Source organism: Trachemys scripta, chromosome 2 (genome assembly GCF_013100865.1).
Source record: "Trachemys scripta elegans isolate TJP31775 chromosome 2, CAS_Tse_1.0, whole genome shotgun sequence".
In the NCBI taxonomy this organism is placed as follows: domain Eukaryota; kingdom Metazoa; phylum Chordata; order Testudines; family Emydidae; genus Trachemys; species Trachemys scripta.
The window spans coordinates 62,050,914-62,063,216 of record NC_048299.1 but is presented as its reverse complement, the minus strand read 5'-3'; the positions used below and the strand labels follow the sequence as shown (position 1 = coordinate 62,063,216).

The window sequence follows — 12,303 nt, the reverse complement described above, 5'->3', positions numbered from 1 at the left end:
CCCACTTAAATTAAAACCACAGCGCTTTATCTGCAGCCCCTGTGTTTACCTAGCGCTCCTAGAGCGGCGGGGGGAGGGAGCAGAGAGGAGCGAGCGGAGGGGAGGGGCCGGAGAGGCGCGAGGGGTGGGGAGCCTGGGGGGAGAGGCGGAGGGAGGGCGGAGCCATGGGGGGAGAGGAGGAGCGGGAGCGGGGCTCGGGGGCATAGTGCGGGCGGGTGGGGCCGGCTCCGGCGCTCCAAGAAGATGCGTGCGCCCCGCCGCGTCCTGGTTTAGCCTCTTATCCCCGCTGCCCCCCATGCCCTCCCCCAGGCGAGGTCCGGCCTCCCGCTCTGCATCCGCTCCGCCAGCCCCGCTCCCCGGGGGCAAAGTGTGGGAAGTCCGAGTTTCCGCTCCGTTTTCTCGGCAAGTTTCCGAGCTGGTCTTTCCCCAGCTCGCCCCCCTCACTCCGCCCTGTCTGTGCCGGAGCCGAGAGGCGCGGGAGCGGCGGGGTCACTCGGGACTACACCAACTCTACCCGTCCCGAGCCGCGCCGGGCAGGGAGAGCGGCCGGCGCGGGGCTGCGCGGCTGCAGGGGAAGAAAGGAGCCTGCGGCAGCAGCAACTTCAGCGGAGCCTCCGGCCAGCCAGGCGGGCTTGAGAGGGGCTGCGGCGGCGGCTCCCGCCCGGGGATCCCGAGCCCGGCTACAGCTCCCCCTGCTCAGCCAGTGCAACAAGTAGCCCCGGTGCTGGGCAGGGCGCGCTGTGGCCGCTGCCGGCGGAGCTCAGACCTTGTCCCGCAGAGCGGAGGAGGGGCCGAGTAGCAGCCGCTGGGAAGGGGGGTGGGATGCTGGAGAGACACAAAGCCGGCGGGGGAAGCAGCCCGCCGCAGCTCTTCCCGGGATGGAGGCGCCTCGCAGGCTCGGCTTGATGCTGCTGCTGCCGTGGGTGGTTTGTGGCTGCTTCTCCCTCCTCTTGCTGCTTCTCCCCGTGGAGTCCATGTGCCCGGAGCCATGCGACTGCCAGCTGCAGCAGCACCTCCTGTGCACCAACCGGGGGCTGCGGGCGGTGCCCAAAACCGCCGACCCCCAGGGCATCCTGACCTACAGCCTGGGGGGCAACTTCATCGCCAACATCTCTGCCTTCGACTTCCACCGCCTGGCGGGGCTGCAGCGCCTGGATCTGCAGTACAACCGCATCCGCTGGCTGCACCCCAAGGCCTTCGAGCGCCTGGCGCTGCTGGAGGAGCTCTACCTGGGCAACAACCAGCTGGTGGCACTGGTGCCGGGCACCCTCCGCCCACTGGCCAAGCTGCGCATCCTCTACGTGAATGCTAATGAGATTGGCCGCCTGAGCACTGCCTCCTTCGCCGGCCTGGCCAGCCTGGTCAAGCTGCGGCTGGACGGCAATGCGCTGGCCTCGCTGGGTGAAGCCACTTTCTCAGGACTCCCCAACCTACTCTACTTGCACCTGGAGTCCAACCACATCCGCTGGCTGAGCCGCGGCGCCTTCGCTGGCCTGGCCAAATTGCGCTTCCTTGACCTGTCTGGGAACCAGCAGAGTTCGCTGCGTCACCCAGAGATCTTTGGGCCACTGCGCTCACTCAGCACACTGCTCCTCGCCGGCAACAGCCTGCAGCAGCTGGGTGGGGGCCTCTTTCAGCACCTGCCCAGCCTGGCCAAGCTCTCACTCAGCAGCAACCGGCTAACACAGCTGGCGCCGGATGCCTTCGCTGGGCTGGGGGCACTGAAGGAGCTGCGACTGGATGGGAACCTGCTGAGCCACCTGCCCGCCACCTTGTTGGAGCCACTGCGCAGCCTGGAAGCGCTGGACCTGAGCCGCAACGTGCTGGCTGCCTTGCACCCTGCTGCTTTCGGCCCCCTGCCCAAGCTACGGGAGCTTAGCCTGCGCGACAATGCACTGGCCGTGCTGCCGGGGGACCTCTTCACCTCTAGCCTGGCTCTTCAGCGCTTGGAGCTGGACGGCAATGCCTGGAGCTGTGACTGCCGCCTGCGGGGCCTGAAGCGCTGGCTGGGCACACGGCACTCACAGGGACGGCTGCTCACTGTCTTTGTGCAGTGCCGCCTGCCACCTGCCCTGTCCGGCAAGTACCTCGACTACCTTCAGGACGCACAGCTGCTGCCGCCTGACGGCGCCGACTGCCACAGTGGGACCTCCCCATCTCCCTCCCTGCCACCTGCAACAGGGCAACGGCCCAGGGAGCAACAGTGGCAGCTGATCCTGGCCCCTGAGGGGTTTGGGGGCAACAGCAGCAGCAGCCCGGCCCAAGGGGGACCCGGATCCCTCCTCTCTGCCTCCACTATGCATCTGCTGGATACTCAGGAGGGGCTTGCTCCAGCCCGAGGCAGCGGGAGAGCCGAGCCCACCCCTACAGCCTCCCTACCCGACCTGCTGGGCAGCTCCAGGCCACCCCCGCCTCTGGCTGGCCCCGCGTGGCCTCGGCGGGCTAGGAAGCACCACCTAGCCCCCTCTGCGGCTGGGGCCCCGCTGGTATCCGACGCCTGCGACTTCAACAAGCTCTTCCTGTGCAACCTGTCAGTAGAGGCAGTGGGCACTAGCTCGGTGACCGTGCGCTGGTGGGTGCGGCCTCACCGCAGTCCCCGCCTGCTGGGGCCCGTGCGCTTCAGACTCCTCTTCGACCGCTTTGGGGCCGCTGTCAAGTTCCAGCGCTTCGTCTACCTGGCGGAGCGGAGTGAGCCAGCTGCCACCCTGCGGGAGCTGCGCCCTGACACCCCTTACCTGGTCTGTGTGGAGGGGGTGCTGGGTGGCCGCGTCTGCCCGGTGGCGCCCCGGGACCACTGTGTGGGGCTGGTCACCCTGCCCAACGGGGGCGCGGCTGGTGGCCCAGACCAGCAGCTCCTCACACTGGTGTTGCTGGCGGTGAATGCGCTGCTGCTCTTTGTGGCCCTGGCGGCCTGGGTATCCCGCCTGGTGCGGAGGAAAATGCAGGGGCGGCGGCAGGCAGCGCCGGTGCACGTGCGACAGATGTACTCAACCCGCCGGCCGCTCCGCTCCATGGGCACTGGCGTCTCCGCCGATTTTTCTGGCTTCCAGTCCCACCGCCCGCCCCGCAGCGCTGTCGCTTGTGCCCTCAGCGAGACTGACCTCATCGAGTTCCCCTGCGAGCGCTTCGCCGACAGCAGCAGTGCCCGGCGCGGGGAGGACCACCTGCTGCAGCAGCGATTCGCTGACTAGCAGTGTGGCCCATGGAAACTATAACTCCCAGCTGGCCCCATGCTAGCATCACGGTTCAGCAGGGCTTGCTGGGAGTTGTAGTTCCTCCCTCCCCCCGGTCACCTCACTGAGGGCGGGGCTGTGTGGAACTTAAGGCTGTTGCCAAGAGGGGGGGAGTGGGTTGAGATGGGGCACCTGGAGTAAAGACCTAGGTGCTCCATGTGGGTGAGTCTTAACAGATGGGACCCAAGCTTGTTACATAATTCCAGCAGTCCAGTCTCAATATATCAGTGCTCCTTTCTGCAGGTAGGAGGGGGCTGGAGTTCTCGTGGGCACATCCCAGTTACCAGGAGGGGTTATGTGGGGTTGGTTTTGGTCTGGCACATTTATTATAAAGAAATCCTTAAAAATATTAGTACTTTCTTGAAGATTAAAAAAAAAATCACTAACCTAAGGAAGTAACTCTGCATTTTAAAATAATTGCTGTCAAGAAGAACAGAAGAGTATCGGAGCTAATGCACATAGCAGCAGGGGTGGACTCTGTTCTCAGAGCCAGCCGTTTATGTACTGTGTCTTTCAGGATAATCTTCTTGCACTGTGTTTAAGAAGGTCCAGGTTACTTTTCACTGGTCAAACAAATAATCCAAATCACTGATGTGATACAAAAAATATGTTTGAAGTTTACTGAACACTGACTTTTTAAACCCATCATCACTTCCTAGGCATATTGTTGAAATAAGACTTTTAGGAACGGCATCAATACTGAATTCTGCAACATGCAAGTAATCTGAACAGTATGGAATATGGAGCGTTTGAATGATGTGGTTGTTTTAACTCAAATAGAATGCAGGACAACTGTGTGTATGTGTGTGTGTGTTTTATACCTTTTTTTTATATAAACAGTAATGCAATTGATTTTAGTCTTGCAGGAATATATTGCTGACACCACTAGGGAAAACTAACACAAGTTTTGTAACATGTTTACAGGGAATTATTTCAAAATTGTGTTTTAAATAAATACTGTTTGGTACTTCTACACTTTAACGTGTGTTTTAGTTGTCTGGGTACATGGTTGGTCAGTGGATCACTGAGCTTCAAATAATCCATCTTCGTAGCTACCTGTGTGCATACAAAGGTGAATTATTGATTGATAGGTAGCATAGATGCATTCCTTCTTTAACAATAATAGGTGGAGGATATTTCAGAAATGTGAAACAAACTTATGCCAATAAGTAATTCTCTTAGTTTTACTGTACTAAAATTAGTTTTATATGTACTTGTACCTCACTGTGAAATCCATTAATTTTTTTTATGTTAATCTGTGTTTCTCAGTGTTTTGCTCAGCTAATTGAGTAATGATAAAGTTAAATCTTTATCTTGAGTTAATCTCTTGCAGTAGTGTATTACTTTTATTTGAATGCATTTTTGTTTTCTGAGTAGTGTTAGTCATTTTATGATTGGCTGCTCTCTACTTTCTGGGAGTTTTGCTTCCCTAAATATTTACAAAAATGTGCTTCTGCCACTATTAAACATGGTGGTTTAGTTTACATTAGTTCTTTTTGCGTGGTCTAGAAATGAGCTAATTTAAAAAAAGTCCAAACTGTGGTTACAGTTATATGCAAATATTTTAGAAGGAGTTCAGTATGTTCCTGAGACCATTGATATTACTTGTGCTCCTATTCATTTTACCTGGAGCCTCAAATGAACTCTTGAGGAACTGAATGGCTCAGGAGTTTGATGATATATGGAGGCATCAATCTCTATGTCACTGGTCCACATTTGACCTAGGTTGGTGCTGACCAGAAAGTTTTTTGTTTATGGTCTGATGACTGTTCAGTAACCTAAATTAAGTTATGTGGTGGTGTCTGTTTGCTTTTTAATGAACAAATATTTACAAAAGACACCATAGTAATTGGTACCCTTGTTGAGAGTCCAGTGACTGAATGGGAAGGAGCCTTTTACATCCTGGAGATGGTTTCTTAATATTAGGGTCCAAATACAGTGAAGAGGGAGTGTTAGGAGAATTTGCTTTAACACTTACCAGTTATGTGCAGAGAGGATTTCAGAGTGAAATATTGATCCTATTGACGTCAGTAGGAATTTTTCTATTGATTTCAATGGGGCTAGGATTTCACCCTCTGTCTAAAGTTTCATGAAGCTGCATCTTTCAGGGACAAAATCTTGTAGTCCATATGCAGGAAAATTTTCACTTAAAATCACTAAGATGCAGGGCTGAATGAAATTTGGATTGAAGAAATGCAGGATCAGTCCTTAAATTGAGTTAATTTTTTAAGTGTCTTAACTCTTGGCTCGTTTACTTTCAAATATCTATATAGCTATGGGACCCATGTGATTATCGGTGGACAACACCATTGTTATTGCTAAAAATTAATGGGGATTGCATAGTATTAAACTGTATATCACACTTAGTTTAGCTCTATCACTGGATATTCTTCTAATAGGAGATGCATACATACTGTACACAATTATGATCAGTTATGTCAATAAACCCATTTGCTAAAAGAAAAGCAGTGTCTCCAGATTGATTTTAAAATGATACAGTATAAAATACACAGTTTGGTTTTATTAGTTGAACTGTTTTTACATTATCCAAGGCTGCACCTTGTCTGTTACTTCATTCCTGTCATCATCTTTTCTCAACATATTTTTCCAATGTACCATACTTTTGTTTTGGTTATAGTATGTTGGGTTAGTTTAGGATGATTTTGGCTTAAAGCGAAATATTTTAATATCTGTAAAGAAACACTTTATGTATGCCAAGGATGCAAGTACTGATAATTATACTGGTTAGAGGTTTTCCTGGGTTGGTACAGACCATCTTGGACCTCTGCCGATAATGTATTATCAGATCAGTGTACAAGTGGTCATCTCTAATGTTGATATCTCGTGAACTGTTAGGGTTAACAACAAATACTTTTACTGTTGGGGAAATATGGGTCCCAGCTTCACAGGGGTAGAAGGCATTTATTTATATGACTGGCTGATCCTATTGGACCCTAAAATAACTGTCATTCAATTTTGTTTGTTCTTCTTGAATTCTGATAATGGCCCATCCCAAAAAATTGCTAGAGATAGTAATGAACGGTTCATACCGTCTAGAATTCTGGGCTTATATAAATTTGTATTAATCGGTCTTTAATTCTGGCAGTTCATGTCCAAGCCATAATGGAAGTCATAGGTAAAAAACCAAGATGGTTGGTTAGAATGATACGGGTGATTTTTAAACACTAATGTTTCTTAACTTTGGGCTGGAAACAGGTTAGCAGAGCCATACAAGTTCTTTCAGGATCAGTAAACATTTTTGTGCCATGGGCCTGGACTAACAACCAAGGAGGAATGTCAGTTCCTGACTTATGGGAATGTTATTACATAGTTCTTGTTTCACCAGTAAAATAATAGCATTTACATCTCTTTTTTTCTCCACTGCAGTTCTTCTCTAAAAATGGAGGATGTAAAATAGAACAGTCTAACTGAATTGATCTGTTCTCAATCTGTATTCAGAGTTGTATCTGCTTCTTTTAGTGACAAAAATACATTTTGATTGACCTTTGCTGCTCTTGGCCCTGCAGGAACCCACAAAACTCAGAGAGAGTGAGCTGGATGTTATTCCTACTTGCCTGTAAATCATCAGAATTGTTTAAAAAGTTCCAACTCCAGGTGAAATCAGTTACCACTATGTAAAGTCATTGATTACAACAGGTGTCGCAAATGCATCATGGAGCGCACATTCTGAACGGAATAGGTTTGTACAGGTGTAACTGAGAACCTGATTTGTCCTGTTACACTGATATTACAGAAAACAACCACAACCGAGTTTGACTTTTGGAGCCTGGGTTGAGTTTGCTGGGCTGGCAGAAAATAACACTTTTACTTGTATACTGAGGTCAGTGTGATATGGAAATTGAGACACAATAGACACGAAATCCCACAATGCCATTTTAGAGTGTCTTCAGGGTAGAAACACAGTTTAAACTATTAAAGAGAGATTTTTATAAATCTCCTCATTCCTGTCCCCCTAAAAAGCCCAATAAATAAACCCAAGGTTTATCTCCCTAAATCATGTCATTTGCAGTTTCATCAGCATAACCTTTTAAATAATTATCAAAGTTAAATAAAGTAGGTGCAATGGGTCAGAATCAGCATGTTAATAGATTAATAAGTCAACTTTACACTTTAGATTGCAATAGGTGCACCTACAAAATTTCACACATATCCAGTGTGTTTGCAATAAAAGTAATGGGTGAAGGGGCAGGTAGGAGGAAAGGTACCCATTTACCTGTTCAAACATCTAGCTGCACACAAAATTCAGGGTTTGTCTGCACAGTGGATATAAGCTTATTTTGTGGGGTAGATGGAGCCATGTGAAAAATATGGCCTGCAGAGCTGGCAAAAAAAACACCCAAATCTTGAACAAATATGCATCAGCACACATTAACATTTATTCTTTGTTTGGACATCTTTTTTGAGAAGAGTTGCTGCAGATGAAATGGTGATCTATAATTTGTTATGTATCTTAAAAATGCAAGGCTCCATTCTGCATACCATTTGAATGCAGAGATTTTGTTATACCATAAATATAACATAGTTTTGGAAGAATGTCCCTAGACACAATTTTTTTTTAACTGCTGTTTGTTTTTCTCAAATGTTTATTTTTCTCAGGCATGCACATTCATTCCTATAGAAGAAAAGTCTGTTGTCTTTGAATTGCTAACATTTATTATGTAATTGTCCATGAATGTATTGCTATAACTACTCCTTGAGATCTTTTATCAAAACAAATCTGTCATTTGTCATTACAAAAAAGCTATAAAAAAATTCAGAATGTGATTGGTCCAGTATGAATAAATAATCATTGGAAGAAAACTACCTTCTTAAAGTACATGAAAACGTTAAAACTTTTTGATAAAGTAGGTTTGGAAGTGAATTGGTGAAAATATCCAGTAAGATATCATTGTATAGGCCTTAGTCATTTATAAGCCACTTTTATTACCAGTTGTGGATGAGTGCCTGGTGTGGGTCAGAATGACTAATGCAGGGCACACACATGCCAAATGTGATTATTTTAACATTAGAGTTCACCCAGCCACTACTAAGATAAGCCCAGTATATATCACCATACTGGTTAACAAGAAGCTAAAAACACAGTCTCCTTAGGCCGTCCAGCCCCTATCACCACACAGATGTCAGTTTATGATGAGAGGTGCCACAAGTACTCCTGTTCTTTTTGCGGATACAGACTAACACGGCTGCTACTCTGAAACCTGTCTTTATGATGAGAGGTTATTGAAAAACATTCATCATATATAAAGTTTTTCCAATCCCAAAGGATCAGTCACTTCCCCAGGTCAATATATAACTCAGATCTTACCCCAAAATCATGCTCATCGCTAATCCTTTAGTAACTACAAACTAAAAGTTTTATTAGTAAAAGGAAAGCGCTACTAAATGGTTAAGGAATCATATACATTACAAATGATTTTCTGAGTTTGCAGGTCAGGATATCATCAGTGATGTTAAATCTGCTAGCTTGGGATAAGTCTCCCCGGTTCACCCAACAGGTTGGAGGTCATTCAATAACGGTGTTCAAAGTTTTCCTAGATAATCCCAGTCCAGAGAGGAGAAGCAGGAATGAAGACAAAGCAGTGATGTCACAGCTGGCAATTTATAGCCCAACTCATGCGCCTGGAAAGTTCCTGGCCAATATGGAGTCCAGGGTCACATGTGCATGGAAAGTGACTGGTAAAAGATGGAGCCTTAGATCACATGGCCTCATCACATGTCCTTGCATGCTTTGCTGAATCATAGGGGTAGCCATTGGCTCCGTGCTGTCTGAAGTGTCCTCAGGAGGGGCTCATTGAAGAGCTGATTCCCTTCAATGGCCCATCACCATATGGATGACCTATAATCTAGTGAGGGCTAGTCTGAATGTAAATTTGTGTGGGGAGGTATCATCCAGGAATAACACCTGTCTGAGATATAAATACATAGCAAATATTCATAACTTCAAATACAAAGACTATACATGCATGTAAATAGGATTATCATATTTAACAGATTACACTTGTTCATTGACACTTTACTCTATCAGACACACTATCAGATTTAGTGCAATTGTGCAACAATAATGATACATTAGTGATTGTAACTAGTGTACACTTGATTATCATTCTTTTTATAAAGCATCACACCAGTTACTATGGTAATTATGTGCAGTACATTTATAGGGCAGCAATAAATTGGTAGTCATGTTTTTTCCATTGTAATATATATTTGATTCTTTTACTTTAATCAATTTAGATATATTTTAAAGAGAACTAATGGTCTGCGTACAAACAAAACCACTCTATGTTAGTTAGTAAATTACTCTTATCAACAGTTCCTAAGGGCTGGTCTATACTACACAGTTAGGTTGACAGAACCAGTTTATGTTGACCTAATTATGTCAGTGTCTACACTACAGCCTTCCTCCTGCCAATGTAAGTGGCCTACTGCACCAACATCATAACTACACCTCCATGAGAGGCGTACGGCTTATGTCTGTGTAGTTAGGGTGACACTGTCTGTGTAGACATTGGCTGTCTTGTCAATTTTATGGCTGGAGCCGTGAAATCGACAACAAAGCCAGGCAGCTAGAGCCCAGCTGCCCCCGCACCTGGTTGAGAGCTGTGGGGAGAATGGATCTTCTCCCAGTTGGGAATCAGGGTGAGAAGCCCCGGTGGCTTTGGACCCCGCTCCCAGTTGAGAAGCTGTGGTAGCCTCAGACCCCTCTCCCTGCCAAGAGCTGGGCAGCCTTGTCCATTTCAGGGCTCGGGAGCCGCCAGTGGAGCTGAGAGACTGGGCTCTCAGCTCTGCACACTGGCCTTCTTAGGTTGGTGGAAGCACTCCTGGTGAGGATGCTGCAGTAATTAACTGTGGTTGTTATAAGTTGATCTATTATAGGCGACTTACATTTCTAGTGTAGACATACCCTAAGATTATCACTTTTCATTCCAATACTCAAATCAAATTGCTTCCAGGTACAATAGTCCAATAGTTAGCACAATTTCCCAAATAAATATGTAAAACACTGCTACTTACTTTACTTAAGATCTTTTTCTTCTGGAATATGTTTGTGCAAAAATAAGTTATTTTTTCCCTTCCACCTGTTTCTTCCTTCATTCTTTAGAGATCCACCCACGTAGAGGGCATGTAGATCTTTGTGTCCGCGCAATCCCACCAAAATCATTTGTACTCCACCCATGTGCAAGAGTCCATGTGGGCATGTCACTTTGCAGGAGCTGAGGCTTTTATTAGTAATATTGCTGCTTAGAAGTGCTGTGAGAGAAGTTTGTTTACTTTTTTAAAATTAACGTGTGAGGGGAGCAATTATATAGTATTGTGTATATATAAGGCCATATTTTTGCCCTCTCTCTATGGATAATGCCTAACTGGTGTGAAGAGGAATTTCATGGTTCAAGAGTATAGTATAGCTCTGAATCTTTATTATTTGAGAATGGAAATTTTTAAAAGATTTGATTATGGCCACTTAATTCTTCATTTCATTGTAAGACATTAGGTGAAATCTTGGCCCCACTGAAGTTAATAACAAAACTCCTATTATCAATATCACTAATCAGCTCATAAGATGTCCTATTGTGGGTTGTTCATTTAGTTGTGATTGTTGAGCAATCATTTAGATATTAAACAAAAGAATTATCTAAGTACGGACTTTGCACAGTAGCTTAGATAATAAGACATATGGATGGTTTTGTGACATAAATAATTCAGGAGTGTTGTATGTAAGGAAGGAGGTGAAGCTGAGTGCCTACACAATATATTCTTTCTTTTACCAGTACATGCAGAAAGAGAATACTTTGTCCTGGTTGGCTGAAAACAATTATGGAAGGCTGTTGTTTATCTCCTCACTGTAATATTGAGAGGGTATGATGTTAACAAATCATATTGTCTATGGATATGCATGCATCGTGATTTGTCTGCAGCAGAAGCTTTGTGAAACCATTGCGTAATTTTTTCTGGCTATCCAGCTCCCTTTAGTTTACACGGAAAAGCTGTTGAACTTTTCATTCCTATAGTGGGAGATATTTCCAAATATTTGTTTTGAAGGTATTCAAAATTGATGTAAGACTATAGCTATTAACCTCTTATTTGATTGAACATCAAAATTCAACTACTTTTTATGCTGGTTAATATTTACCTGTAGAATAAAGAGATTTTGTTATTCACTACAATAGAAGTCCATATGTGCTTAATATGAAATAGTTCGAAGACTGAACAATCTTAATTGATACTAAGCATATATATCACTATAATCAGAAGAGTCAGAAACCATTAGGGTTTTATTATTCCTTTATATGAATATACTCAGAAAAGGCATTATAGGAGAAAAACTATTAATTTCTCCTACTTTTTGTTTGTTTATAATTGAGGAATAACGTGGTATATGCCATATTGCAATACAAGGATCTACATATCAAGTAAGTATATTACAGTACAAAGCCCAAGGTTTTGCCTATGAGAGAACTTAGAATATTGCTGAGGAAAACGGGGCATCTGTCCTAGTAATCACTTACTCTGTAAGGGTTTGATCCTCTTTCCATTCAGGTAATTGGGGATTTTGCCAATCTAAACAGGATCAGACCCAAAGTGATGCCTGAATTTTTAAGGGGAAAAAATATGAGAATGAATAAACTATGTCTCTTGTGCTTGCTCTCTCCGGCACTTAGTTCTGTGGTCCACTTCAGTGGTGTATGTATCAGTGAACACAAGCATACTCAGAGGACTCTCTCTTTAGTTTCAAAGTAGCAGCCGTGTTAGTCTGTAGCCGCAAAAAGAACAGGAGTACTTGTGGCACCTTAGAGACTAACAAATTTATTACATTTTAATAAAGTCTCTAAGGTGCCACAAGTACTCCTGTTCTCTCTTTAGTGTTGAATGTTTCACGTGAAATGGGTATGAAAAATGGCAGAAGAAAGTAGTGGTTAAATGTATTTAATTTGTCATTTACAGTAGATGATCACATCCTGGCTCTCTCTGGGCACTCAGTAATGTCCTAAATCAGGCCTTGGGTGCTTATAATCAAGACCTCTTTGAAGATTCCACAGCCATGGAATTT

The 12,303-nt window shown here is 45.5% G+C and overlaps 1 protein-coding gene across 1 annotated transcript; it reads left to right on the top strand.

Annotated features, from left to right (window-relative positions):
• Positions 1-220: 220 nt before the first annotated feature.
• TRIL (TLR4 interactor with leucine rich repeats) lies at positions 221-5,698 on the top strand. The gene has a single exon (XM_034760706.1). It carries the CDS (start codon positions 879-881, stop codon positions 3,189-3,191), a length of 2,313 nt encoding a protein of 770 aa, XP_034616597.1. The 5' UTR covers positions 221-878; the 3' UTR covers positions 3,192-5,698.
• The last annotated feature ends 6,605 nt before the right edge of the window (positions 5,699-12,303 follow it).